This window comes from Haemorhous mexicanus, chromosome 21 (genome assembly GCF_027477595.1).
Source record: "Haemorhous mexicanus isolate bHaeMex1 chromosome 21, bHaeMex1.pri, whole genome shotgun sequence".
Classification (NCBI taxonomy): Eukaryota; Metazoa; Chordata; class Aves; order Passeriformes; family Fringillidae; genus Haemorhous; species Haemorhous mexicanus.
Window position 1 is genome coordinate 11,162,193 of NC_082361.1, and position 26,751 is coordinate 11,188,943.

General features: G+C 58.1%; 2 protein-coding genes across 9 annotated transcripts in view; both read left to right on the forward strand.

The window, feature by feature from the left end:
* The window catches only part of ABCA2 (ATP binding cassette subfamily A member 2), a 34,327-nt gene extending 11,402 nt beyond the window's left edge, over positions 1–22,925 (forward strand). For 3 of the 7 annotated variants that reach the window (XM_059865548.1, XM_059865555.1, XM_059865550.1), the window contains 43 exons: positions 159–344; positions 426–644; positions 1,242–1,576; positions 1,823–1,982; positions 2,194–2,322; positions 2,603–2,770; positions 3,483–3,579; positions 3,930–4,103; positions 4,184–4,286; positions 4,842–4,956; positions 5,307–5,497; positions 5,735–5,885; positions 6,174–6,378; positions 6,828–6,992; positions 7,297–7,480; positions 7,771–7,983; positions 8,300–8,496; positions 8,577–8,759; positions 9,161–9,339; positions 9,421–9,541; positions 10,287–10,574; positions 11,618–11,836; positions 11,989–12,091; positions 12,430–12,755; positions 13,212–13,425; positions 13,603–13,708; positions 14,003–14,114; positions 14,539–14,599; positions 14,840–15,014; positions 15,100–15,215; positions 15,667–15,814; positions 16,025–16,148; positions 16,978–17,110; positions 17,272–17,389; positions 17,509–17,687; positions 17,985–18,126; positions 18,465–18,599; positions 18,776–18,879; positions 19,136–19,228; positions 19,523–19,625; positions 19,763–19,900; positions 20,110–20,316; positions 20,542–22,925. In XM_059865548.1, coding sequence (XP_059721531.1) covers positions 159–344; positions 426–644; positions 1,242–1,576; positions 1,823–1,982; positions 2,194–2,322; positions 2,603–2,770; positions 3,483–3,579; positions 3,930–4,103; positions 4,184–4,286; positions 4,842–4,956; positions 5,307–5,497; positions 5,735–5,885; positions 6,174–6,378; positions 6,828–6,992; positions 7,297–7,480; positions 7,771–7,983; positions 8,300–8,496; positions 8,577–8,759; positions 9,161–9,339; positions 9,421–9,541; positions 10,287–10,574; positions 11,618–11,836; positions 11,989–12,091; positions 12,430–12,755; positions 13,212–13,425; positions 13,603–13,708; positions 14,003–14,114; positions 14,539–14,599; positions 14,840–15,014; positions 15,100–15,215; positions 15,667–15,814; positions 16,025–16,148; positions 16,978–17,110; positions 17,272–17,389; positions 17,509–17,687; positions 17,985–18,126; positions 18,465–18,599; positions 18,776–18,879; positions 19,136–19,228; positions 19,523–19,625; positions 19,763–19,900; positions 20,110–20,316; positions 20,542–20,577 — 6,855 coding nt within the window. In that variant the 3' untranslated portion in view covers positions 20,578–22,925. The remainder of the gene's footprint in view (positions 1–158; positions 345–425; positions 645–1,241; positions 1,577–1,822; positions 1,983–2,193; positions 2,323–2,602; positions 2,771–3,482; positions 3,580–3,929; positions 4,104–4,183; positions 4,287–4,841; positions 4,957–5,306; positions 5,498–5,734; positions 5,886–6,173; positions 6,379–6,827; positions 6,993–7,296; positions 7,481–7,770; positions 7,984–8,299; positions 8,497–8,576; positions 8,760–9,160; positions 9,340–9,420; positions 9,542–10,286; positions 10,575–11,617; positions 11,837–11,988; positions 12,092–12,429; positions 12,756–13,211; positions 13,426–13,602; positions 13,709–14,002; positions 14,115–14,538; positions 14,600–14,839; positions 15,015–15,099; positions 15,216–15,666; positions 15,815–16,024; positions 16,149–16,977; positions 17,111–17,271; positions 17,390–17,508; positions 17,688–17,984; positions 18,127–18,464; positions 18,600–18,775; positions 18,880–19,135; positions 19,229–19,522; positions 19,626–19,762; positions 19,901–20,109; positions 20,317–20,541) is intronic. The other 4 variants (XM_059865552.1, XM_059865549.1, XM_059865553.1 and 1 more) reach the window with 4 other exon arrangements.
* Positions 22,926–23,267: 342 nt separating this feature from the next.
* Positions 23,268–26,661, forward strand: CLIC3 (chloride intracellular channel 3). Of its 2 annotated transcripts, XM_059865289.1 has the most exons (6): positions 23,268–23,383; positions 24,266–24,375; positions 24,731–24,856; positions 24,996–25,102; positions 25,409–25,584; positions 25,918–26,661. In XM_059865289.1, the coding sequence occupies exons 1-6, from the start codon at positions 23,270–23,272 to the stop codon at positions 26,077–26,079; spliced, it is 795 nt and encodes a 264-aa protein (XP_059721272.1). In that variant the 5' UTR covers positions 23,268–23,269; the 3' UTR covers positions 26,080–26,661. The 2 variants fall into 2 exon arrangements, with proteins under 2 accessions (XP_059721272.1, XP_059721273.1); XM_059865290.1 differs by lacking the exon at positions 24,731–24,856.
* Positions 26,662–26,751: the final 90 nt, after the last annotated feature.

The window sequence follows — 26,751 nt, forward strand, 5'->3', positions numbered from 1 at the left end:
GGAACCTCTGCTCCCTGCATCTGCCCATCCTTTTTCTTCCCTGCCCTGTGGAGACCATGGATGCTGTGGGGCTGTTCATGTATGCCTGGGGACACACAAGGAGAGGGACCTGGGGGGAGCCCGTATCCCACCAGCCATCCCCATTCTTCATCTTGCAGAAGAGTCTCCCCAATGGCTGGAGGAGCCTGCAGGAAGGGCTGGTTCACAGGGTGCTGCGGGACCCAGTGGCAGCCCCACACCGTCCAGCACTGCTCCACATGCTCTCCCAGGCTCTGGGCCTCACCAGCACTGCTGTGGCACCTGCTATCTCTGACAGCCCCCAGGCCTTTGTCACTGAGATGGAGGTGAGCTCCTCATGGGGCAACTTGGGCTGCTCTGCCAGAGCAGGCACTGCAGTGCTGTCCCTACAACTTCCTGCCCTGTAGAATGTCCTCTTCACCGGGCCAGTGCTGGAACAGCTGACATGTGAGCAGTACCCAGGGGGACTGCACCGCCTCCTGCACGTGTCTCCCAGGCAGCAGCCACTGCTGGCAGCATACCGGGCACTGGTCTGCAATGGCAGCCGAACCATCCGCCAGGAGCGCTTTGCCCAGCTGGCCTCTGAGCTCCAGAAGCAGCTGGACACCCCCAAGATAGTCAGCAGGGTGAGAGCTGGGCAGGTGGGGTAGGCTGGTGGCAGGGGTGAAATTTGGGAAGGATTTTCAAACTCAGCTGGTGTTGTGTTGGGATGGGGAACAGTTCAATGGCCTAGCTTCTCTTGGTCACCCCCTTCTCTGACATGAGTACCTCCCCCCACCTGGCTCCATGGTAAGATCCCAGGTGGTTTCCCCTTTAGCACTTCTTGGACGCTGCCTATTGGATGGGACTGGGTGTCCCCAGCATCTTCCTAGGTGTGCCTAGGAAGCCAGCTTCTCTCCCCAGGACCAGCAAAGCCCTTGCTGGCGCAGCTCAAGCCTGACTCTGAGGTCCCACTCCTTGTCCCACCCAAGCTCGATGTGTCCTTTGTAGGAACAGAGGACCACCCTTCCTGTCGTGAGTGATATCTCGTGTCCTCACACAAGTCCCTGCCAGCATTTGCCATCATTCTCACTGCCTCATAGGTGCAGATGCACAGCAATGAGTCCAGGGCCCTAACCTCAGCACAGCTCCAACCCTTTAACCAAAAAAGTGGAGTTGCTACTGCTTGGGGTCCTCATTGTTGTCCCAGTAATGAGTAACTCCTTGTCCACACATACTCACAGCTGAAGCTGGAGGAAGTGAACAGCACAGCCACCCAGCACCGCCTCCGTGCCCTCCTCGAGGACTTGGTGGAGATGGAGAAGGTTCTCCAGGACATGGACATCCTCTCAGCACTGGCTAAGCTGCTGCCCAGGGGAGCCTGTGCCAGCAAGGCTGCGCCACCCACGGCCAACAGCACCAGCTGGGCTAGCACCAATGCCACGGCTGGCAATGCCACGGCAGAGGAGGAAGAGGGTGCCGGGGAGAGCCCGTCTGGCATCGACAACCCCCAGGGGCAGTTCTCAGCATTTGTGCAGCTCTGGGCAGGGCTGCAGCCCATCCTTTGCGGCAACAACCGGTAGGAGCACTGGGGGATGGCTCCATATTCTCCCTGTGCAGGCCAGTGGTGTCACCCCTTGCTGAGCAGGCAGGATGGGTGCTGTACTGCAGCCTTGTCCTGCAGCCAAGGATGCTCTCTGTGTTGGGCAGCACCATGCAGGCACTGGAGTCAGTTTGAAGGCCTGTCATGGGCAGGGGTGGGGGCTGCCTGCAGCAAGGGGTGCTGAGCCTGAAGCAGAGTAGAAAGCCTGAGCTCCCTTTCCAGGACCATTGAGCCTGAGGCACTGAAGCAGGGCAACATGAGCTCACTGGGCTTCACCAGCAAGGAGCAGCGAAACTTGGGCCTCCTTGTGCATCTGATGACCAGCAACCCCAAAATCCTGTATGCACCTGTGGGCACCGAAGTTGACAAGGTCATCCTGAAGGTGAGGATGCATAGGTTGGGACCCCTGTCCTTCTTCTCCCACCATCCTGCTCTGCAGGTGGGCTGTGTGGCAGGGAAGAAGTTGACTGCCAGACACAGGGAGCCCCCACAGGCAGTGGGAGGTGGGCAGGTGTCTCCATGACTGCTAGTCATCCCAGGGAGCAGGAAGCCCCTGCCTCTGCCCACTACATGACTTTCTGCCTGGCCCCCAGGCCAACGAGACCTTCGCCTTTGTGGGCAATGTCACCCACTACGCCAAGGCATGGCTGAACATCTCCCCTGAGATCCGGGCCTACCTGGAGGAGGGCAGGCTGCAGAGGCGCATCCACTGGCTCCAGCAGGTAGGACAGTGTGGTGCGGATGAGCCTGCCTGGGATTTACTCTCCTGGCAGTGGAGAAGGGGTTGTCCTCGCCCCAGATATCCTGTAACTTCTTCATGGGGTACTCCCTAGTATCCACCTTCTCTTGTGGAGACTAGTCTAGATCCCTGCACAATGTGCACACTGTTCCTCAACCCCAGGAGGAGCTTTGGGTCCTGCCTGTGTCTGTGGGGGTAGACAGTGACCTGAGAGGCAAGGCATACACCAACTTCTCCCTCCCATGTCTTCCTCTCTGTCTCAGTTGACGGCTGACCTCCACAAGCACCCAGAGATTCTGAATGTCTCTGACAGTGATGTTCTTCACAACTTTCTCCACGGCAACTTCTCCCTGCCCAATGCCAGCATCCTGCTCCAGCAGCTGGATACCATTGACAATGCTGCCTGCGGCTGGGTCCGCTTCATGGCCAAGGTGAGGTGGAGCACACCTGTGGGAAGGTTGAACCACCAACAGCCAAGCTCTGTTGGGCTGAAGAGGGTCAGATCCACGGAGACCTTTTTAAGAGCATGGGACAGGAACTCTGGGGAAGGTGGTGGCTCCTGCAGTGTCCAGAGCTTTGGGGTAGATGTCTAGGGTGGAGGTGCTCACACACTGTTGACTTCAGGGACTGGGATTGGCTTTGGGTGGTGCATGCTGTACCATCTGCAGGCTCTGTGTACTAGACCCATCCAGGGCCTTGGGATCTCATTAGTCTGCTGGAGCATGTCCAGAGAAGAGCAGTGGAGCCAGGGAAGGTTTTGGAGCACAAGCCTGATGAGGCAGGACTGAGAGCTCAGGGAGCTCAGCCTGGAGAAAAGGAAGTTCAGGAGGGATCTTCTAAGTCTCTGCAATTACCTAGAAGGTGTTGCAGCCAAGTGGAGGTTGGTCTTTTCTCCCAAGTGACAGGACAACAGGAAACAGCCTAAAGTTGTAGCAGGGCAGGTTTAGGTTGGATTTTATGGAAAATTTCTTCACTGAAAGAGTGGTCAGCACTGGAACAGTCTGACCTGTGTTCAAGAAATGTATGAATTTTACACCTGGGGACATGGTTTAGTGCTGGGCTTGATAGTGTTTGGGTTAATGGACTCAGTTATCTTGGAGAGCTTTTCCAGTCTTAGTGATTCTATGATTCTCCTCCCACTAGGTCAGCGTGGACATCTTCAAAGGCTTCCCAGATGAGGAGAGCATTGTCAACTACACACTGAACCAGGCCTATCAGGACAATGTCACGGTCTTTGCCAGTATGTCCCTGGGAACCAGCTGTTCTCAGGGGTCCCTGAAGCTTTGCCCTTCTCCAGCTGCACCCTGGAGCCACTGGCTTCGGGATGTGGGTCCCTTGGTGCACATGTTGGGTGGATGAGGGGGCTGAATATGGTGCCATCCTCTGCCCCATGCTGCTGTCCTGGCTCTCCCACTGACATGCCCTGCTGTCTGTGTGCCTTCGCATCCCCTGGGTGTCTCACATCCCCAGCCATGCCATCCATCTCATCCATGACAATGCTTGCAGTGCCCTCCCCATCCCTGCCTGTTGCTGTGGGCCAGCTGATGTGGCTGGCCCCTGTGGACTCCCTGCTTCTTCTGCTGTCCACAGGCGTCATCTTCCAGACCAACAGGGATGGCTCGTTGCCTCCTCATGTCATATACAAGATCCGTCAAAATTCCAGCTTCACAGAGAAGACCAACGAGATCCGGCGGGCATACTGGCGGCCTGGTCCCAACACTGGCGGCCGCTTCTACTTCCTCTACGGCTTTGTCTGGATCCAGGGTAAGTGTCAGTGCCCTGTCACAGCTGCCCATGGCCCTGGCCCCTCTGCACTCAGCCTGGCCTCTCCTTCTCTTCCACAGACATGATGGAGCGTGCCCTCATCAACACATTTGTTGGCCACGATGTGGTGGAGCCTGGCAACTATGTACAGATGTTCCCGTACCCATGTTATACCCGGGATGAGTGAGTAACACTCCCCTGCAGGACCTTCCTCCTTCCACTTTGCAGGCCAAGATACTTTAGCTGGGAAAAGAGAACAAGTTTGAGGGCCAGAATGAGATTGGTGACCCTGGGAGTGATGAGCAACCAGTTAAGTCCAATTCCTTGGACTACCAGGCTCAGGAAGGCAGGGGAAAGTAAAGGAATGGCTTTGTTGGTGGATCTGTTGGTGGTTATGGATTACAGTGGTCTGGAGGCAGCACCTGTAGACGTCCCAGAGCCACAAACACTCCTGGGCAGGAGGTTGGAGAGGGCCCCATCCACACTAGGGTAGGCAGGGCCCTGGGTGGAGCCTGTGGCTACTACTTGCCTGCAGAGGCCTGCCGGCCATGACACTGGATAGTCCTGTGGACTCACTGGAGAAGTTCTTTCTTAGGGCACTAAGGAGGAGCTGGGTTAAAGACTGGTTGTCCCTGAGCAGTGGGAGAGCCCCTCCAAGGCCCCTTGCCCCAGGGTCTCTGCAGGTCTCTGTGGCAGTGCCACCATCCAGTTCTCCCCTCTCTTCCTCTACCCCATCAGCTTTCTCTTTGTCATCGAGCACATGATGCCCCTCTGCATGGTGATCTCCTGGGTCTACTCAGTGGCCATGATGATCCAGCACATCGTGACAGAGAAGGAGCATCGCCTGAAAGAGGTAGGGATGGTAGAAGAGATTCTTGGGGAGGAGTGGGCATATCTGCGCCCTACATTCTGTGCTGTGTCCCTGGTCACCTTCCTTGTATTTCTGGGTTACATGAACTAGGGCAGATGCAGATCGAAAATCCCTGGGGCGGAGCTGGTCCTTCTGAGTGTCCCCAGCTTGAGATGATCCCTGGCCAGCCCTGGAGGGAACTGAGCTCCTTGCTACCCCAATAGAGGGTGCTGTGTCCTGCCCACTCCCAGCAGCTCCCTTGGTGCTACCCCTTGCCCTCCTAGCCCAGTGAGAATGGAAGCAGGGGTGCACAGGGTTGGGGACAGTCCCACTGAGTAGTTTTGGCCTCACAGGTGATGAAGATGATGGGCCTGAACAATGCGGTGCACTGGGTGGCTTGGTTCATCACTGGCTTTGTCCAGCTCTCCATCTCGGTCACAGCACTCACTGCCATTCTCAAGTACGGCAAGGTCCTGATGCATAGCGACGTTCTCATCATATGGCTCTTCCTTGCCATCTATGCTGTGGCCACCATCATGTTCTGGTGAGCTGCCTGGTCTGTGCTGAGTGGGGCAGTAAAGGGGCATGGGGCAGTGCCATGTTCTTGTGCCATGGAGTGAGGGTGCTGGGACCTATGTGGGCAAGGGCCAGTGGAGGGGCACAAGTCCCTCCAAGCAGCTGATTTGGGAAGCCAATTTATTGCCTCAATTCCACCAAAACTAGATGGTGTGGGGAAAGTCCTGGTGGGGTGGGATCCAAGGAGATGCTGTCCTCCCCGCAGCTTTCTGGTGTCGGTGCTCTACTCCAAGGCCAAGCTGGCCTCTGCCTGCGGTGGCATCATCTACTTCCTCAGCTACGTGCCCTACATGTATGTGGCCATCCGGGAGGAGGTGGCCCATGACAAGATCACAGCCTTTGAGAAGTGCATTGCGGTGAGTTGGCTGCAGCAGCTGGGGGCACCAAGGTTTGCCTCAGGTACCTCATGTCCAGTAGGAAGCCACCAAGCTGTCTAAGCCCTGGGCAAGCCATTGCCTATATGAACCAACTCCCTGTGGGGCTTTGGAGGTATCTCCAGAAGGTTAGGTGCCTCTCAGGTCCAGGAGCATTTCCATGGGGCTGGGTGGGGCAGCGCTAGGTAGGAATTCACCCAAACCTGTTCTTCTGGAGTTGGCCTGCGGTTCCTGCTGACCTCCCATTCCCTTCCTTCCACCTCTTCACAGTCCCTCATGTCCACCACCGCCTTTGGGTTGGGCTCCAAGTACTTTGCACTGTATGAGGTGGCTGGCGTGGGTATCCAATGGCACACCTTCAGCCAGTCACCCGTGGAAGGAGATGACTTCAACCTCCTGCTGTCCATGATGATGTTGGTCGTGGATGCCATGGTGTATGGGGTGCTCACATGGTACATCGAGGCCGTGCACCCGGGTACGTGTGGGGCAGAGGGGCATGAGGGCACCCCAGACCATACAGGAGCCTCTTTGTTGGGGCACACCTCCCACGTGTTCTTATCTGCTTGCGTCAGCCAGGTGTCTCAATTCAGGGGCTGGCTGTAGCAAAGCCAGATGTCCACAGCTGAGACACCAATCTCCCTTATCCCGCCCTCGTGGAAGCATCTCAGTTGCTCCCTGGTTTTTCATTGTAAAGCTGAAGCATGAGCCAACCCAACCTGAATCCCAAAGGAATTTGTTTCCTGGCACAGCCCACAGAGCTGCCCTGAGCCCAGCTGGCTGGAATGTTCACAGCCCCCACCCTGCAGTGGTGATCTGACCTGGGAAAACTCCCATGCCCATGCCAAGCTCTGACCCAGTCCTCAGCAGCTTCTGCATGGCCCTGGGTGTAGTGTTGGCCCTGACTCCCTGGGGCTGTGGTTGCAGGCATGTTCGGCCTGCCACGGCCCTGGTACTTCCCTTTCCAGAAGTCTTACTGGCTGGGCAATGGGCGTGTGGAGACCTGGGAGTGGACCTGGCCATGGTCACGCAACACTCGCCTCAGCATCATGGAGGAGGATCAGGCCTGTGCCATGGAGAGCCGGAGGCTGGGTGAGGGCAGCTGGGGGTGGCAGTGGGTGGCACAAGGGTGGCCCTGACTCTGCCGCAGGGTCTTGCCTTGGCCATGGACCCCTGTGCTCTTGTCAAGGCAGGATACTGGGCCAAACACTGTGGCCTCTCTGGGAGCTGCCACTGTATCCTGGGAGGGGGGAAATTGGCAAGAAGCAGAGGGGAAGAGACCACAAGCCAGCATAGCCACCATGGGATGGAGGCGGGTTGATTCGTTCCCAGGGAACCCCACTCAAAGCCTGGCTTCCCTGCCCTCCCCTGGCTCCTCACCATCCTACTGTCGCAGCAGAGGAGACAAGGGGCATCGAGGAGGAGCCAACTCACCTCCCCTTGGTCGTCTGCATTGACAAGCTCACCAAAGTCTACAAGACAGACAAGAAGCTGGCGCTAAACAAGCTGAGCCTCAACCTCTACGAGAACCAGGTTGTGTCCTTCCTGGGGCACAATGGTGCAGGCAAAACCACCACCATGTGAGTGCCTGTCGAGGCAGACAGAGACCTTGTTCCTCTGGCCAGCTGCAGGGTGTGAGGCAGGGGCTTTGGGATGTCTCTGCAGGGCCCTGTGGCAGCTGGTACCATGCCCAGAGGGCAGCAGTGTGGGTGTGGGGCTGGCACAAGCATGGGACAGGAGTAGGCTCGTGGCCCTGTGCTGATACTGCTCTACTTGGGGCCCAGCAAATCCTCACAGAGGTGTTGGGACTGGGGCCAGACTGTGGCCAATATGAGCTCCCTCATACTGTTGCCTTTCTCCATCCATCCAGGTCCATCCTCACTGGCTTGTTCCCTCCAACATCGGGCTCTGCTACCATCTATGGCCATGATATCCGTACGGAGATGGACAAGATCCGGAAGAACTTGGGCATGTGTCCCCAGCATAACGTGCTCTTTGACAGGCTGACAGTGGAGGAGCATCTCTGGTTCTACTCACAGCTCAAGAGCATGGCAGAAGAGGAGATCCGCAAGGAGATGGACAAGTAGGCACCCTCCAGCTTCTTTGTCTTCAACCATGCCTTTGGCATGAGTGAGTCTCCTTCCTGCTGGCTGTGCTATGGGGGGCGATCTGGTGGCAGTGGTTTCCCATGGAGCAGCTCCACCAAGTGTTTTCCCACCCTTGGGGTGTCAGGCTGTGGAAGTGAGCAGAAGATTCTCGTAGCCTGACTGAAGCTGGGCAGTCCCAGCTAGCCGAAGGCTGCAGATACCATGGGGGGAAGAGCCGTTACATACTCCCCACAGGCACGGGGCACCAGTACAACCCCCACAGCATTCCTGGTGCTTCTGCCCTGTCCCCAGGATGATTGAAGACCTGGAACTCTCCAATAAACGGCACTGTCAGGTGCAGACTCTCTCGGGTGGCATGAAGAGGAAGCTGTCAGTGGCCATTGCCTTTGTGGGTGGGTCGCGAGCTGTTATCTTGGATGAGCCCACAGCTGGTGTGGACCCATATGCCCGGAGGGCCATCTGGGACCTCATCCTCAAGTACAAGCCAGGTGAGCAGAGCTGGGCAGAGCCTAGCATGCTCCTCTGTGGCAGCCACAGCCCCTCTGCTGAGGCTTTGTGCTGCCATCAGGGAGGACCATCTTGCTCTCCACACACCACATGGATGAGGCTGACCTGCTGGGGGACCGCATTGCCATCATCTCCCATGGCAAGCTCAAGTGCTGTGGTTCTCCATTGTTCCTCAAGAGCACCTATGGTGATGGGTACAAGTTGACAGTGGTGAAGAAGCAGTCGGACACCAGGAATAGCACAGGTCTGGGGAGCAGTGGGACCCTTTGTTAAAGGAGTAGATGGCACCCACCTTCTTCAGCCTAGCAAAGGAGAGGTCAACACCCAAGTACTCCTATCCTGAGTCTCCTTAGGCCACATGGAGGGCAGAAGGCATGGGGCAGGGGGGGTAGGAGGCCCCATTGCTCAGCCCTAATTTTTCCCAGCTGGGTCCTTGGCCAGACCTTATACAGTGGCATTTTTCTCCAGGTGCTGGTTCTGTTGAGCCTGTGGGTTGCCCTGTGGGTTCAGATGTCCAGTGACCATCCCCAGGCCAGTCAGGGTGGCAGGGAAGCCCTTATGGCACTTGGGAGTAGGGGAGATGTGGGGAGTTATGGAGGGAGGCTAGGTATGAACTGACTGATGGGTACTGTCTCTCTGCTTCAGAGCCAGGCCACAGCCCCCTGAGCCACTCCTCTGTCAGCCCCTGCTCTGAGCCTCGTGTCTCCCAGTTCATCAAGAAGTATGTGGCCTCCTGCCTCCTCATCTCAGACACCAACACAGAGCTCTCCTACATCCTGCCCAGTGAGGCTGTCAAGAAGGGCTGCTTTGAGAGGCTCTTCCAGGTACCTGCAGGGGCTGGCAGAGTGGGCAGGCGTGGGGCTGTGGCACTGTGGACATCTGCCCTCCTCACTTTGCTCCCACAGCACTTGGAGCAGAGCCTGGAAGAGCTGGACCTCACCAGTTTTGGGTTGATGGATACCACGCTGGAGGAGGTCTTCCTGAAGGTGTCTGAGGAGGATCAGTCTCTGGAGAACAGTGACGTGGGTACGGGTGTTGGTGGGGGCACAAGGTGCTGCTGGGGCTAGTGAGGAGCTCTGTGATCTTGCTGGGCTTGGTGGCTGCAGGAATCTCCTATCCCAGGTGGAGGAGAGATTTCCAGCAGAGCCCATCCTGGCCAAAGGCAGCCAGCCTCTGCTCCACTCTGGCTTTACTCTCACCTGGAATAGTGGCTAGCTCTGGTGTCCTCAGCACAGGTCTCCAGAGGACACCATGGAGATGCTCTGAGGGCTGGAGCACCTCTGCCATGGAGCCAGGCTGGGAGAGCTTTGGGTGTTGACCAGGAGAAGAGAAGGCTCCAGGGAGACCTTATGGCGCCTTCTAGTGCCTAAAGGGGGCTTGAAAAAATGAGAGAGAGGAATTTTAAATGGGCAGAACATTTAGAACATAGTGTTAAAACAAGGGGGGAATGGTTTTAAACTAAAAGAGGAAAAGTTTAGACTAGATGTTAGAAGGAAATTCTCCCCTGTGAGGGTGGTGAGGCTCTGTCACAGGTCGTGCAGAGGAGCTATGGGTGCACCATCCCTGGAAGTGTTCAAGGCCAGGTTGGATGGAGCTTGGAGCAACTTGGTCTAGTGAAGGGTCTCCCTGCACTTGGCAGGGGGCTGGAATGAGATGGGGTCCCTTCCAGCCCAAACCAATCTCTGATTCTGTGGTACAGTCCATCCCCAATCAGTGCCATGCTGCAGTGTAGAGTATCATGGCTGGTGGCAACCCACAATTTTTCTTCCAGACATGAAGGAGTCCAAGGATGCCCTGCAGCCACCTGCCTCTGAGCTGGGCGCAAAGTCTGAAGCCAATGGGGAGCCCCTGGCCGAAGCAGCTGTGCCAGAGAAGCCCGAGGTGGAGCTCAGCAACCTGGTGACCTGCTCCAAGCTGGCGCAGTCGCAGGCATCCCTGCGCTCAGCATCCTCGGTGGGCTCCGTGCGTGGCGATGAAGGTGGGGCTTATTCTGAATTCTTTGGGGATTACGTGCCCCTGTTCGATAACCGGCAGGACCCCGATAACATCAGTCTGCAAGGTTGGTGCTGCTGGTGCCTGGCCAGTGGCAGGGGTCGGGGGAGGCACTTAGCTGGGATGTGGAGGGTTTGCCCAGGGTGGGCAGAGCTGACCCGGTCCCTTAGGGTATCTGGCTGTGACTGAGATGGGTGGCTGTGACTGCTGGGATGAGAGCCCATGGGGAGGGGGCTGATGGGGCATCCAGCAACACAGCAACCAGAGAGCCACAGCCTGGGTGGGAGGGCTGGGAACAGGCTCCTTCCACGAGTTTGCACCCCATGCTTTTAGGGTGTGCCATGAGAGTCTCATGCCAAGGCGTGAAGCCAGTGAGAGCAGCTAGTGTTGGCTCTGCCTCCTGTGGGTCTCCAGTGCCACCTTGCAGACTTGCCCCACTAACATGGCCTCTTCCCACACTGTTACCAGTTGGGTTTCTCCTCTTGCTCCTTGGGCACAGAATCACCTTCCAGATGATGGCTTCACCTGTCATACCCTGCCCTAGATGCAAGGCTCTCCCCGCCTGGATGCTGGGATTGCTGGATAGAGAGGGTGCAGGCAGGTGCCTCAAGGTTATTGCTGTAGTCAGAGATTCTGTTCTGGGTTATCTCACAACTCGTGTGACTAATTTAGGGATGTGCCACCTCTTCCTCCCACCAGAGCTGTGGGAGGCAGAGGTGGGACAGTGCTGTGACAGGGCTCCCACTGTCTCACTGGGACTCCCACCTGTGTCTTGTCCCTTGTTCCTGTGTGTGCTGACCCCCCCCCCCCCCCCCCAGCTGGCAGAGCTGGTGGGAAAATGGAGGGGTCTTAGAAAAAAACCCACGAAATTAGATTGTTTTTTTTAAAACTGTTGTCTAAATTTTCCTTTTGGGGCTGAGAGGAACCTTCCAGGCAGATACCATGCTCCTGACTGCACTGCTGCTGTGGCTTGGTGGCAGGCTTAGGGTTGGGTGCTGCCCTGACCCTAGGGGTGGCTGAGTTGGGCTGGGTGTCTGGCTCAGCTTCCTGGGAGCCCAGGCAGGGGGCGGAGCAACTGTGCCAGAGGGCTGATGTCCCTCTCCCTCCCAGAGCAAGAAGCAGAGTTGGAAGCAGAGGATCATGACCTGGCGGGTCGGGGAAGCTTCAAGCTGGAAGGCTCATGGCTGAAGCTGCGCCAGTTCCATGGGCTGATCGTCAAACGCTTCCACTGCGCCAAGCGCAACACCAAGGCCCTCTTCTCACAGATCCTCCTGCCCGCCTTTTTCGTCTGTGTGGCCATGACTGTGGCGCTCTCCGTGCCCGAAATAGGTGCATGCAAGCCACCTACCTACCTGCATGCTGGGCGACCTGTTCTGCCTCTCCCAGTGTGGCCACTGGCTGCAGGAGGACATGGCCAAGACAGTCTCCCTGTGTGCAGTGGTGCCGTTTGTACGAGCAGGTTCCTGTCCTTGTCTCCACAGGTGACCTGCCACCCCTCATCCTCTCGCCATCCCAATACCACAACTACACTCAGCCCAAGGGTAACTTCATTCCTTACGCCAACGAGGAGCGGCATGAGTACCGGTGAGAGCTGCCACTGCTGGTGACCAGCACCCCATGCCCAAGGCCTATCCGTGGGACTGTAAGGGGGGCAAGTGGGGAGGACAGCCCACAGTAGGCCTAGTGCCAGGGCTGGCTCTGGCCTGGAGCAGACCCTGGCTGATTCCATGTCCCCTGATAGAAAGCAATCTGTCCTGGCCAGGGTGTCTCTGGGAGATGTGCAAGCCCTGACACTGTGACTGGCAGCTCAGTCATGCCAGGCATAGGCTGTGTGTGCCCATGATAAGTGCTAAGGCCTCAGGGAGGTCCCGGAAGAAGATGGGCATGGTGCTGAGATCTGTGTCTCCTACTTGCTCCTGCAGCATTAGGCTGTCTCCCGATGCCAGCCCTCAGCAGCTGGTGAACACATTCCATCTGCCTTCTGGTGTGGGGGCCACCTGCGTGCTCAAGACACCCTTTAACAACACACTGGACCAGCCCATGCAAACCCTCAACCTCAATAGTAATGAGTCCAAAATGCTGGCAGCCAAGTACTTCGATGCCATGTGCATCGACTCCTTCACCCAGGGCCTTCCGCTTTCCAACTTTGTGCCACCACCTCCATCCCCGGCTCCCTCTGACTACCCCATGTCAGTGGATGAGGATCTGCTCCATGCCTGGAATTCCACAACCTTCTCCACTGTTAAAGGTATTACCTATGCTGGGTGCTCTTGTGTCTGGGATTTGTCTCCAGCAGGGAGACGATGCCTCTCCTCACACAAGTGGCTCCAGGGACCTCTGGGGAGTACCTGTTAGTCTGGCCTTGCCACACAGCAGAGCTCTGTTGCGCAGAACTTGGGGCTTTGACCATGGAACACTGTCCCCATTGAGCCCCAGCCATGCCAGTAGAGCCCCTTGGATGGTGACGCTGTCACAAAGCCCCGTGGCCAGCCTTGCATCAGCTTTGCTGGATGTGGTCCCCAGCCCTTTCTTTCTCCAGCCACACCTCACAGCCCATCTCTGAATCTCTGTCCCCCCAAAGCTTTTTGCGTGTTCATCTCTTGGTCACCAGGACCCTGCCTGCCCAGCCACCCCACCCTCATGCTGTCCCCAGCAGCTGGGGCAGGCAGGAGCCTGGCTGTAAGCCACCCCTTCTGCTCCTCAGGGACCGTGACCTCAGCCCCTGCCCTGCCCCGCATCATCCATGAGCCCATCAAGTGCACGTGCTCCATGCAGGGGACTGGCTTCTCCTGCCCTAGTGGTGTGGGGGGCCATCCCCCACAGATGAAGGTGGTGACAGGGGACATTCTGACAGACATCACAGGGCGCAACGTCTCTGAGTATCTGCTCTACACCTCTGACCGCTTCCGGCTGCACAGGCAAGAGGGGAGGCTGGGAGGGTCTGTCCTGCACCACAGAGCAGGGGTGAGAACCAGGGGTCTGGGGACACCTGCCCCAGGGTGCTGGCTGGATTCAGCAACATGCTCAAGCATGGTTCAACCCTGGAGGTGGGGGGCAGGCAGTTACAACTTCCTCAGCAGTGCCTTGTCCCACAGGTATGGGGCACTCACGTTTGGAAACGTCCAGAAATCCATCCCGGCCTCCTTTGGAGCCAGAGCTCCGGCCACAGTGCGCAAGATTGCTGTGCGGAGAACGGCCCAGGTGGGACAGCACTGCCCCTCAGGGCAGGGCAGATAGGTGGGGAGGAAAGGGAACAGCAGGAACCCCTGGGACTGCTCTTTTGCATTGCTCTCCAAGTGCTTTGGGAGGCTCCAGCCACAAGGGAGTGGTCAGCAGGTCTGGCCCTGCACAGTCAGCAGGGGCCTATTCTCCCTACAGCCTTGAGCACAGGACGCCTGCCCTATGGGTGGCTGTCCATCCCATCCTATCCTCTCCCAGTACATGATTGGGCCCAGCTCTCTTTCCACGTCCCACTGTTCCTCTCTCCTCTTCCAGGTCTTCTACAACAACAAGGGCTACCACAGCATGCCCACTTACCTCAATGCCCTCAACAACGCCATCCTGAGAGCCAATCTGCCCAAGAGCAAGGGCAACCCTGCTGCCTATGGTGAGGATCTGCAGGTGCTTGATGGCAGGAGCATGTCAGAAACAGCATTAGGGTATGGTCCAACCAGGCTCCAAAGTGCAGTGTCCACCTTGGGCCAAGCAGGCTAGTGTCCAGCTGGAACAGGGGTTCACACACCTCAGCTCTGAGATAGGAGAGCTGGGACGAGCTCTTTGCCAGGCCTGGGCTGGACTGTCCCAAAGTGCTGCCTGGAAGTGCCTGGGCTTGTGACATGTCTAGGAGTGCTCTCCAGTGAGGGGAGGGCTTGGCATTGAGGTGCTGAGTTGCTTCAGAGAGCCCAGCTCCTCTTGAGCTTCAGGTTGGAAACCCATCCTGCTCAGAGCCAGGACTAGGCAAACTGGGGACAGGGGTCTCTGTCCCAAGCCAGTTTTCATGCTTCCATGTTTCTTCTTGGTCGTTGTTGCAGGCATCACAGTCACCAATCACCCCATGAACAAAACGAGTGCCAGCCTGTCCCTGGATTACCTGTAGGTCCAAGGAGAGGGTCTGAGGGAGGGTGGCTGTCCCATGGGAGGTAGGGGGCTTTTTACTGGTGGTTGCATGGGAAGACGGAGGCTTTTGCTTCACGGGCTGTGTGGTGGGGAGGGACAGGGTGGCTGTGATGTGGGGGTCCCTGTGCCATGCTCTGATCTGTGCACAGTGACCCACACCTGGGTGGGTGGCAACTGAGGGTGATGGAGTCCATGTTCTCCTTGCTCCCCATCCAGCCTGCAAGGCACAGATGTGGTGATTGCCATCTTCATCATTGTGGCCATGTCCTTCGTCCCAGCCAGCTTTGTGGTATTCCTGGTGGCTGAAAAGGCCACCAAGGCCAAACACCTGCAGTTTGTGAGTGGCTGTGACCCTGTCATCTACTGGTTGGCCAACTACATGTGGGATATGGTAAGCGGGACACATGGCCCCACTGGTCAAGCCTCCGGGGCTGTGCCAGGGAGTGGGCAGTCACAGAAGTTTCTGTCTTCTCCAGCTAAACTACCTGGTGCCAGCCACGTGCTGCATCATCATCCTGTTCGTGTTTGACCTCCCAGCATATACGTCTCCCACCAACTTCCCTGCTGTCCTCTCCCTCTTCCTGCTCTATGGGTATGTGGCTCAGAGGGCGGCAGTCAGGAGGTACCAGGGATGCCTCCAGAGTCTTATGGGGTGGTGGTTTTAAACTAAAAGATAGCCATTTCAACCAGATATTAAGAAGAAATTTTTCATAATGGGGGCAGTGAGGCCTTGGCACAGATTGCCCAGAGAAGCTATGGCTGCCCCATTCATGGAAATGTTCAAGGCCCGGTTGGACAGCTTGGAGCACTAGTGGAAGGTGTCCCTGCCCATGGTTGGGGACTGGATTAGATGACCTTGAAAGGTCCTTTCCAATCCAAACCATTCTGTGATATTCTGCAGCCCCCATAGCTGGTTGGAGTGCAGTGGCTGTGAGGGCTGGAGTGGGAGAGCCTGGGAACAGCAAGATGGAGATGAGCAGTGCCAAGGCTGGGGGCCCCTCTGCTGCCATACTCACATGTGCTGCTTCTTCTCACCTCCCCAGCTGGTCCATCACTCCTATAATGTACCCAGCCTCCTTCTGGTTTGAGGTGCCCAGCTCTGCTTACGTCTTCCTCATCGTCATCAATCTCTTCATTGGCATCACAGCCACTGTTGCCACATTTCTGCTGCAGCTCTTTGAGCACGACAAGGTACGGCATTCACAGCTGTGCTGAGGGCCACCGGGAAGGGAGATGCTGCCATTCTGTGTGTGAGGCAGCTCAGGCTGGGAGGGACCTCAGGAGGTTTCTGTTTTCAGCAGGATCAGCCATGAGACCTGACTGGGCTGGATCTTGGGGATCCTCATCCTACCACTCACTTGGGGTTATTGGATGGTTGTGTTCTCTCTGCTGTCCCCACAGGACCTGAAGGTGGTGAACAGCTACCTGAAGAGCTGCTTCCTCGTGTTCCCTAACTACAACCTGGGCCATGGCCTGATGGAGATGGCCTACAATGAATACATCAATGAGTACTATGCCAAGATTGGTATGGCCTTTTATTCTCTCCTTCCCTTGTGCCAGGGCATGTGGAGCTGGAGGTGACCATGATGCTGGCATATCCCCTCTGCCTGCCCCAGAGGGGGTGTCCTGAGGCCCAGAGCCACCTGGAGCAAAAAGCCAAGGGGGTGGATTAGATGGGGCACAGAAAAAGAAACAGCTGAGGGTCAGCTGTGGCATGGTGCCAGCGTTTCTGAAAGTGGTTCCTTGGGCCATCCCAAATAGCAGCCCTATGGGGAGAAGACGGTGTGAGCCCTGACAGAGGTGTGTGGTTCTGCTGCTGCTGCACACTGCCTGTGGTGGGCCATGGGGAGGCTGTGGTGGATCTTAGTGGCAGCATAGTGTAGCTGTGGTGGGCCATTGTGGGTCTGTGCTGTGACAGGAGGGATGGAGGCTGCAGGGACTCTCCTTACAGACAGGGTTTCTTGGGGGCTGCACTGCCCAACCAACATAAGCCTTTTACCACTTACAGCTTCATCCTGGCCTCAGAAGCTCCCCTGCTCTCTGTTTTTTGAGCAGCTTCTGTACATAATCCAGGTGAAGCTGGCATTGTGAGGGACAGTTTTGGGCCAGGGTTTGACAAATCCCTCTGATTCCACTCTCAGCTGGGTTGATTCGTCCTACTGAGGTTGAAAACTTGCCAAATGATTTCCACAGCACCCATGCTCTGAGAGGGCATTGTGTTGTGGTCAGCCCAGGCAGCTGTGGTGGGTGAGCATGGGAGTGGTGTCATTGTCATGGGTCGGCTCAGGAGGGACAGCCAAGCTGTCTCCATGGGAAGGTGTCCCCAGCTGCTCTATGCTCTTCCTCCTATTCAGGGCAGTTTGATAAAATGAAATCACCCTTCGAATGGGACATCGTGACACGGGGGCTTGTTGCCATGACAATTGAAGGCTTTGTTGGCTTCTTCATCACCATCATGTGCCAGTACAATTTCTTCCGGAAGCCCCAGTGAGTGTGGCACAGGGCAGGGATGCTGGGGTAAAGATTTGCTGATGGGACCCTTGAGCTTCAGGCTGCCTTTCTGGCAGTGTTGAGTGGGAGCTGCCTGGTCTTGTCAGGGGTGCAGCTCCTGGTCCCACATTCCCCCCTGCCTCTGCCCCCTCCCACAGGCGCCTGCCCGTCTCCACCAAACCCATTGAGGATGACATTGATGTGGCCAATGAGAGGCACCGGGTCCTGCGTGGTGACGCCGACAATGACATGCTAAAGATCGAGAACCTCACGAAGGTGGGGGCTGCATCAGGCTGCAAGGAGACTCCAGGGAGCAGCCCAGCCCGGGCATGTGGGTGGGGCAGTGAGTCCAGATGGCTTCTGGGGTGCTGAGTTCCCATCCCCTTCCCTGCCAGGTGTACAAGTCCCGCAAGATTGGGCGCATCCTGGCTGTGGACCGGCTCTGTGTGGGTGTGCGCCCTGGGGAGTGCTTTGGGCTGCTGGGTGTCAATGGTGCAGGCAAGACCACAACATTCAAGATGCTGACAGGGGATGAGAGCACCACAGGTGGAGAGGCCTTCATTAATGGACACAGGTAAGGGGGGCCTGAGAGCTGCCTGCTTTCCTGGGGATGGGATGGGATCTGCTTGGAGAGCTCCCAGGATAAAGCAGCATGAGTGAGCTTGTGTGTTCCAGTGGGACTCGGCAAGCTTGTGTCCTCCTGGGTGACCATCAACCTGGGATGTGGGTCAAGAGACAGTGGCCCTGTGCTGAGGCTGCCCAGTGGGGTTTTACCAGGGGGAAGATGCTCCAGTATAAAGGCATGTGACTCAGCAGCAGTCCTCACAAAAAGAATTCTTTCTTCCCACAAACCCTCAATCCTCTCCCACAGCATCCTGAAGGAGCTTCTGCAGGTCCAGCAGAGCTTGGGCTACTGCCCCCAGTTCGACGCGCTCTTTGATGAGCTGACGGCCCAGGAGCACCTGGAGCTCTACACCCGTCTGCGTGGCATCCCCTGGAAGGATGAGGAGCGGGTAGGGCTCTGGGCAAGCAGTTAGCAGCATCCAAGGGCTGGTGCTGTGCCACAGGGATGGCATCTCACTGGACGGCAGCGGCAGCCTGAGCCAGTGCTGCTGCTCTCCTGGCAGTGCCACACTAGCAGTGTGCCCACATGGGCTGCCAGGGCCAGGCACATGCACTTGCAGGTCCCCACCAGTGCTCATGGCTGTGACAGGGGCTGCCATGGGGCTTCCCTGATTGGCACTTGGCTAGTAGTCCCCTCAGCAGCTGATGTGCCGGGCAGCCCAACCCCTGCCTGTTCTGCCAGTCCTGTGGCCTTGGCAGGATGACAGCAGTCCCCCATGCCTTGCAGGTGGTCAAGTGGGCACTGAAGAAGCTGGAGTTGACCAAGTACGCAGACAAGCCTGCCAGCACCTACAGTGGGGGCAACAAGAGGAAGCTATCCACAGCCATTGCGCTCATCGGATATCCAGCCTTCATCTTCCTGGTGCGCCCTGAGGGCAGAAAAATTACTCTGGGTGGGAGGTACCCACCCCCTGCTTCACCACATGCCATGCATCTCCTGGAGTGTGGGGTGGAGGCCTGAGCTGGACTCAGGACAGGAAGGGAGTGTCAGGGTCTGTCCCAGGGCTGGCATGTCTGAGGGTGCTGTCTATCCCCCAGGATGAACCAACCACAGGGATGGACCCCAAGGCACGGCGCTTCCTCTGGAACCTCATCCTGGATGTCATCAAAACGGGTCGCTCCGTGGTGCTCACGTCCCACAGGTCCAGAGGGGTTTTGTGCCCATGATGCCTCCAAGCACCTGGGGTGCTGTGTGGGAGGGAGAGGGTTCCCCAGCATTTGGCTCCCCAGTCCCTGGCATGAGGAGCAGGGGGAGCCTGGGACACCCTCTGTTGCCTTCTCTCATCCCTGGTGGTGGGGCCACTGCGCTTGGGTGATGGCCTGGGAGGCCCAGCTCTCCACCATAGCCCTGGCATGGCCCTCTGATGCCCTCCTCTGAACCCTCCCTTGTCACCCCAGCATGGAGGAATGCGAGGCCCTCTGCACCCGCCTGGCCATCATGGTGAATGGGCGGCTCAAGTGTCTCGGCAGCATTCAGCACCTGAAGAACAGGTAAGAGCATGGCAGGAGCTCAGAATGCCTGCATGGGGCCCAGCAGCCTGTGTGTGCTACTGGGCAGGAGGGGGCTGGATCCCCATGGTTGGATGACAGCGTGCCATCCGTGACAAGATGCCAGCCCTCTGTGTGGGTGCTGCTTTAGAGGTGGGCAGGAACGGGGTCACTGAAGTGCCCTGCCACTGACCTGATGTACAGTAGTGGCTGCCTGAGAGCATCGTCCCTTTCCATAGGGTCCTGGGGGAGCAGATGAGGGGACAGGCCCTCATTTGGCACCTTGTTCCTGTGCAGGTTTGGTGATGGCTACATGATCACAGTGCGCACCAAGTCCAGCCTCAATGTCAAGGAGGTGGTGAGGTTCTTCAACCGTAACTTCCCTGAGGCTGTCCTCAAGGTGAGCTGCTCATGGTGGCCATGCTGTCCCCTGCCAGCTCCCACTTCTGGGGGCACAAGCAGCCTTCATCCTCCATTGGGTGATGGGAGGGAGTCGGGGAGTGGGGGCTCAATGTCCCCTCTGTGATCACGTCCCAGGAGCGTCATCACACCAAGGCCCAGTACCAGCTGAAGTCGGACCAGATCTCACTGGCACAGGTCTTCAGCAAGATGGAGCAGGTGGTGGATGTGCTGGGCATTGAAGACTACTCTGTCAGCCAAACCACACTGGACAATGTAAGACTGGGGACAGCATGGGCAGCTGGATGCCCTGTCCCCAGGGAGTGCCAAAGTGCCAGGCAGGATTTCCCTTTGGGGCAGGGGTTGGAGCTAGGTGGGGAGCATGGTGGCAGCCACCACACAGCAGGATGCCCTGGGTCCTGACCTGGCAAGCATGGGGTGGATGTGCTTGCAAATACCTGAGTCTCCTGCCCCTTCCTCCTCAGGTGTTTGTGAATTTTGCCAAGAAGCAAAGTGACAACCTGGAGCAGCAGGAGACCAGCCCCAGCTGTGTCCTGCAGTCACCCCTGGAGCGTGTGCTGAGCCTGCTGCGCCCCCGCACCACCCCCACTGAGCTGCGGGCCCTCGTGGTGGAGGAGCAGGAGGACCTGGAGACTGATGACGAAGGCCTCATCAGCTTTGAGGAGGAGAGGGTGAGAGGTTGTCCCCAGATCTGGGTGTTCTGGTCCCTCCTGTGTCTGTGCCACAGGCCCTGGGACTGGGTGCTGTGACACCACAGAGGTGACACAATGGAGTGGCTGGGCCTGGGAGGGGTGGGGGCTCTCTGCTCTGCCGCCTGTGCCAGACTCTGGTCCCAGATGCCCTGGGTATGCTGGCTAAGTGGGCAGCCCCTGAGCTCTGCCTGTCTCCCTGCTCAGGCTCAGCTCTCCTTCAACACGGACACGCTGTGCTGAGATCCCGGGGACAACCATATTGTCAAGCCACCAAACCCTTTTGGCCTCTTCCCTCCCTTTGCCCCGTGGAGCGGAGTTGCCACAGCTGGAGCCACATGCCAGGGGGGACACAGTGGGTACAGTAATGCCTGGATGGACCTTGGAAGCCACCACTGGGGTGGCTATTGCCCCCTTCAGCTCTGGAGCAGCATCACCACGTGGTGCTGGGGGCATGGTCCTCAACATGCCATGGATGGAGACTCTGAAGGAAAGGACATGGCTTGGTGCCAGCACTGCCAGCCCCACTCACTTTGGGGCAGAGACACACAGGCCTGTGAGCAGTGCCTTTGGACACTCATGTTGCACTCACTCTGGGGACCTTTGGCTGTGGGTACCTCCCTAGGCCTGGCCCCACAGAGCTAGAAGAAGGATGGCTGCTTCCACATCCCCCCTGGCTGATGCTGCCCTGGGCACCACTGGGCAGGTGCTCTGGTCCTTCACCCATAACCGATTTCTGTCACCAGCAGGATGTCACTGGGAGTCTTGGCCTCACTGGTACATCCTGCCCACCCTGGGGTCTGTTCGCCCTGGGCTCTGCCTGGCCTTGGGCACTGGCTTAGTCCCCAGGCAGCAGTGCTGTTGCCAAGGCACGTGGCAGCGTAGAGGGGTATTTCACAGGGTATTTCACATGCTGGCACCAGCTGTTTCTCCCCTCTGCCCCTAATCATGTCACTCACCCTCAAGTCTCTGATCCTGCCTCCTGCCTGCCCTCACCACTTGCTTCCCCTATCACAGGGCATTGCTGCAGCTCTGCCGCCTTTCTGCTGTGTCCCTTTCCACTTTGCTTTTGCCCTGACACTTGTTCCACAGTGTCCACCCCTTGTACAGGAACCGGCTGCACTAGGTTCTTATTGTTGGGTCACTGGTGGTACTGGGAGAGGGGTTGCAGCACCCCAGCTTGGCTTTGGAAGCTGGTGGTGGGGTGGCCTTAAGGTACGAGGTCAAGACAGTCCGGGTGGGTGCCAGCAGCCTGGCAGTGGTGCCTGGGGTGGTGGGAAGGGAAGGATGGACTGCAGTAGTGGGACTGGCAGTGTCATTGGCCAGCAGTGGACACCCCCTCAGTCAGCAGTGCCCCTCTTTTTTGCAGAGGGTCCTGCTGCCTTATCATCCACAGGGACCATGGCTGGTGCCTGCAGCTCTCAACAAGTTGCAGCTGTGCCCAGAGGTGGGCCTGTGATGCTGACCTGCCCCCCCACTGCTGCGTGCCACAGTCTTTGGCAACCCCCCAGGGTGGCTATACACCTTCCTGGGGAGCAGCCATGGTCTGTCTGCCCTGTGTGCTCTCTGCCCTGTTGCCCTCTCTGCCTTCCTGGCGCAGGCTTGGCTGGAGGTCCTGAGCAGCACCAGGTACCTCAGCTGGCTGCTATGGGAGGTGGAGAGAGACTGGCTCTGGCCCCACTTAGGCACAGGAGCAGGGCCTAAACTCAACTGTCCCCATGCCCCCTGGTCCTATCAGGCCCATATACTGCCTGCTATGGATTGTGATACAATATACACTATTTTCAATAGGGGAAAACTGGGAGAAGCTCTATTTTCAGATTTTTCAGACAATTTTTTTTAATGGCATATGGGAAACTGGCTGGATCTGGGATGGGTTGGAGGGCACAGGGGGGCAGCCCCCACCAGCATGCCCCTGCTCCTATGCTGGCCACACTGCCTTCCCCAGGGGATGCTGGGGGACAAGCCAGCTCAAAGTTTGCCGTTAGGGAGAGGGGGGATACTGTCATCTCTGAGTCCCCAGCTGTCACCTTGGTGGCACCCTGGGGCACCCCAGGGTGGTCAGTGCTGTTGTGCTCTGAGCTTTATCCTTGCCCCATACCTGCTACACTATGTTCTTGTTCCAGGTTCCAGAAGGGTACTGGCACCCCAGTCAGAGAGTGTCTTCCCTGTCCACCCAGTCTTCCCCCTGCCACCATGCTATCATTTGCATGGCTTCTGAGGGTCAGTGGAGGTGCCCACACAGCCTGGGTGGCTACGGTGGCCTATCTGCCATGGGCTTAGTGCTGCCCAGGCACAGTTGCTGTGCTAGAGTCAGTCCAAAGGTGGAGCGGGAAGGTAGCACCCCAGGGCAGGGGTGGCTGCTGCCTTAACACTGTTCACTTCATTGAGTTTGGCCCTGCTTCCAGCCTTGCCTCCCCCTTCACGTCCTTGGCCACCAGCTGCGGGCATGGTGCCAGTGCCATGCTCAGCCCCGGGCGTGGAGCCCCTGGGGGTGGGGACGTCTTGGAGCTGCCTGTATATTGCTACCAAACAAAAAGAAGATGAAATGTGAAAATAATGACTGTTTTAAATAAAAAATAATAACTGAATCCCTTGAGGCTGTGTCGTTGAGTATAGGGGGAATGGCAGGGCTGGGTGCCTGGGAGGGCCTGGGCTGAGGAGGAGAGTGGCAGTGCCCAGGGTGGGGCTGCAGGATCCTGCTAGGGGCAGGGAGTTCTGGGGCACAACACCAGTCTGTGCCCAGTGCTTGTCATCATTCAAGCAGTGTGGAGTGGTTGGGGGTACAGGCAGGAGTGGCAGCAGCTGGCAATGCCACCAGCTGCATTACCGGCCTGGGGTTGGCAGCAGCCACACTGGCTGGGCCCCATGGCAGGGCGTCCTGTCTGTGCCATGGGGCCAGGCGTGGGTGGGAGCGGGTGCACCCCAAGGAGGAATGTGGGCTGGGAGGGGCCGTGGTTTCAGCTGTGGTGCTCAGAGTACAGCAGTGCAGCAGCAGCAGCCGCCGCGAAGCATGGCCGAAAAACCCCAAATCCAGCTCTTTGTCAAGGTGAGGGGGGTCCTCAGGTCAGTGCCCCAGGCCACTGGTAGCTCTGGCAATCAACCCTGGCAGTGCTGTGGTGGGGTGGCTGGGCTGCCCCTGCCCACTGCAGTGCTAAGATGTGGGGCACTGGGCAGGCAGGGGGGCAGATAGTGGGCAGCAGATCAGGCACTGGGTTGGCAATGGGGCTGACAACAGGCAGTGTGGCAGGCAGGGGACAGCAGGCAGTGCGGCAGGCAGGGGATAGGCAGCAGAACAGGCAGCGGGCAGCTTGGGCTCTTCTCCAGGGCACACTGCTTGCTGCTTCCTGCCCTGCAGGCACAGGGCCTGTGGGGGCTAAACCTGGGGAGGTTGGACCAGGTTCCCCCTAAAGCAGGGCCCAGCAGGCCAGCACCAAAGCATCTGCTGGCACCTGCCAGGCCCTTCCCAGCCACCACCTGGCTAGGGCAGTCTGTCTGGCTGTACAGGCCAGGACAGAGCTCACCTGGGATTGTGGCTGGGGTTGACAGGGCCACCTGTATCTCTGTCACCTTCCTCTGGCACATCTCTGCTGCTGGACTGTCCTCTGCTACTGCCACCCCTGCTGCCACTAGTGCTCTCAAGCCCTTGCCCCCCTGGTACTGTGAGGCTGCCGCAGCCTGGAGGTCCTTGTCCCCAGAAGGTGCCAGGGCCAGCACTTGCTGTGCCATGTGGCTGCTGTGGGGTGTGGCACTGAGGCTCTTCTAGAAGGCAGGGGCCAGGAGCTGGCGCCTTGCCAGGCATAGCAGTGCCATGGACAGCAGCACAGGCTGGGCGGGGGCATGTGCCCTATTGTCTTCACCCTCTGGGGCAGACCCCACTGAGACCATGCCAGGGCAAAAGGGCAGCTGAGCTCTCCTTCTGTGCCCACAGGCAAGCGAGGATGGGGAGACCATAGGGCACTGCCCCTTCTGCCAGCGGCTCTTCATGGTGCTGCTGCTCAAAGGGGTGCCCTTCACCCTCACCACTGTGGACGTGAAGAGGTGAGTGGTGGCCCCCTCCCAAAGGGGTGCCAGCCCTGGGGCCAGGATCATGTGCAGGGTGGGGGATTGGTAGGTCCCCAACACTTTGGGAAGGGAGATGAAGGGTGGGGCACTATGGGATGCATGGAACTTTTTGTACCTCCCCAGGTGACCATTGGTGCATGAGGGAGGTTGGCAGGTATTTCCTTGGCCACACACTGAGGCAGGAGGGGCCTGAGGGCACCACCTTGTGCACCAGCCAGCCGACCAGAACTCCCTTTGCTTGGGACTCATGCACAGTATGAACACACACACACACAGTGCCCTGCAGAACCCTGGACATGCCAGGCATCAGTGGTTTACCCACCTCCCACAGGGCGCTGGACGTGCTGAAGGACTTCGCTCCAGGTGCCCAGCTGCCTGTCCTCCTCTACAACGGAGAGCCCAAGACCGACACCATCACCATTGAGGAGTTTCTGGAGGATCAGCTGGGCCCCCCCATGTCAGTGGCTGGTGCTGCCTTGAGAGGAGGAAAGGGCCCCCCTATAGAAGGGCAGGACAAGCTGAGGCATGAGGGAACTGACAGAACATGAGCCTGTCAGCCTCTGGTACCTGCCTCAGCTGTGCCCATATCCCCGCAGGTGCCCCAGTCTGGTCCCACAGTACCCAGAGTCAAGCCTGGCTGGAAACAACATTTTCCACAAATTCTCTGCCTTCATCAAGAACCCGGTACCTGCCCAGGATGAGGGTGAGGAGTGGGTGGGGGAGCACCCCATGCAACCTCTCAAGTGAAACACACCAAAGCTTAGCCTGGTCACACTGAGCTTTCTCAGTCCCCCCACCCAGTCCACCGTCAGGTCTGTTCAGGCACTGCCCTCTCTACGCAGGCCAGTGTGGCTATGCCAGGCCTCTGTGGGAGGGCAGAGGCAGGTACCAGCCTGAGCCAGGTGGGAAGAGGCTGACAGGTGTTGCCTTGACACCTGGAGGGGGGCTGGGCTGGCAGGAGGTCACAGCAGAACAGGGCTGTACTGTGACCTGGCCACTCTCCCTGCAGCGTTGCAGCGGAGCCTGCTGCGGGCCTTGCTGAAGCTGGATGAGTACCTGAGTGCCCCTCTGGAGCACGAGCTGGCCCAGGACCCGCACCTCCGGGTCTCCCAGCGCCATTTCCTTGATGGAGACCACCTCACACTGGCTGATTGCAACCTGCTGCCAAAGCTCAACATTGTTCAGGTAAGCCATGGGCATCCCAGCACCATGCCCTTCTCCTTTCCTTGGCATCCCTAAGCCCTCACTTTCCTCTTGGTACCTACAGCAAGTCCCTGCTCCTTTCCCAGTTGCTCTCTCAGTTCCATGTCCCCCAGCATCTCTCTCCCTAGGAGCCCTGCCCAGCACCATGCCCTCCCACAGACCCCACTCCTCTCTGCATCCCTAGCGCCAGCCCTCCACTGTGCAGTGCTATGAATGTCCCTGGCTCCCTGCCACCCTTCCCAACTGGTGCCTGCCCTGGTGGCAGAGCCCTCCTTGGCACAGTGTCAGGCAAGTTTCCCCCGTTTGTACCCACAGGTTGTGTGCCAGCACTACCGCCGCTTTGGGATCCCCAAGGACCTGCGGGGTGTGTGGCGGTACCTCAACAGTGCCAGTGAAACCAAGGAGTTCAAATACACCTGCCCCAATAGCCAGGAGATTATACAGGCCTATCGTTCCGTGGTCCGGGCACCGCAGTGAGCCGGGCACGTGCCCTGGTGGGTGCAGGGCCAAGGCTGGGGTAAGGCAGGAGGTCAGCGCCCACCCTGGCCCTGCCTGCAGGGGCTCAGTAGAGCTCTGCCACTTGCACCCAAATTTCCTCCGCTGGCACACAGGTGCTGGCAGCAATCTGCAGTGCACTCAGCCCTTCTTATGCCACCCACCCTTCCTCACAACCAGGACAAGCTCTGTGGCCCCTCGAGCATGATGAGGGCAAAGGGGCACAGCCACGGGCACCATAGCTGTGCCCAGCTGAGGGCAGGGGCAGAGTTGGGGACAACAAGCTGCCCTGCTGCCACTTGCACAGGCGGGCACAGTCTGCCACTCACCTGGGCAGCAGGCACCACAGGGTGCCCTCACACCTGCTCCAGGTAAGAGGACCTGGCACAGCCATAGAGACCTACGAACAGAGCTGGAGGGGGATAGCACAGACAATGGGCACAGGTCATTTCCCCCCAAAACTCACTATTAGGAAGCTCTCAACAGACTTGGGGGGTGTGAAGCAGGGAAAGCCCATGCTAAGCTTCAGAGTTCCTGGAAATCAATAAAAGCTTTTGCAAGTAAGACCAGCGTGAATCTGGAGTGACCACCCCAGAAGCCCCTCCCTCACAAGGCTTTGTACTGACATCCTCATCCTCTCCCAGTGCCCAGCAA

Coding starts and splice junctions, on each gene's coding strand:
- CLIC3 (XM_059865289.1), top strand. CDS start 23,270: ATGTGGGCTGGGAGGGGCCGTGGTTTCAGCTGTGGTGCTCAGAGTACA. Junction 24,376..24,730: donor ACCACTGTGGACGTGAAGAG/GTGAGTGGTGGC, acceptor CACCTCCCACAG/GGCGCTGGACGTGCTGAAGG. Junction 25,585..25,917: donor CAAAGCTCAACATTGTTCAG/GTAAGCCATGGG, acceptor TTGTACCCACAG/GTTGTGTGCCAGCACTACCG.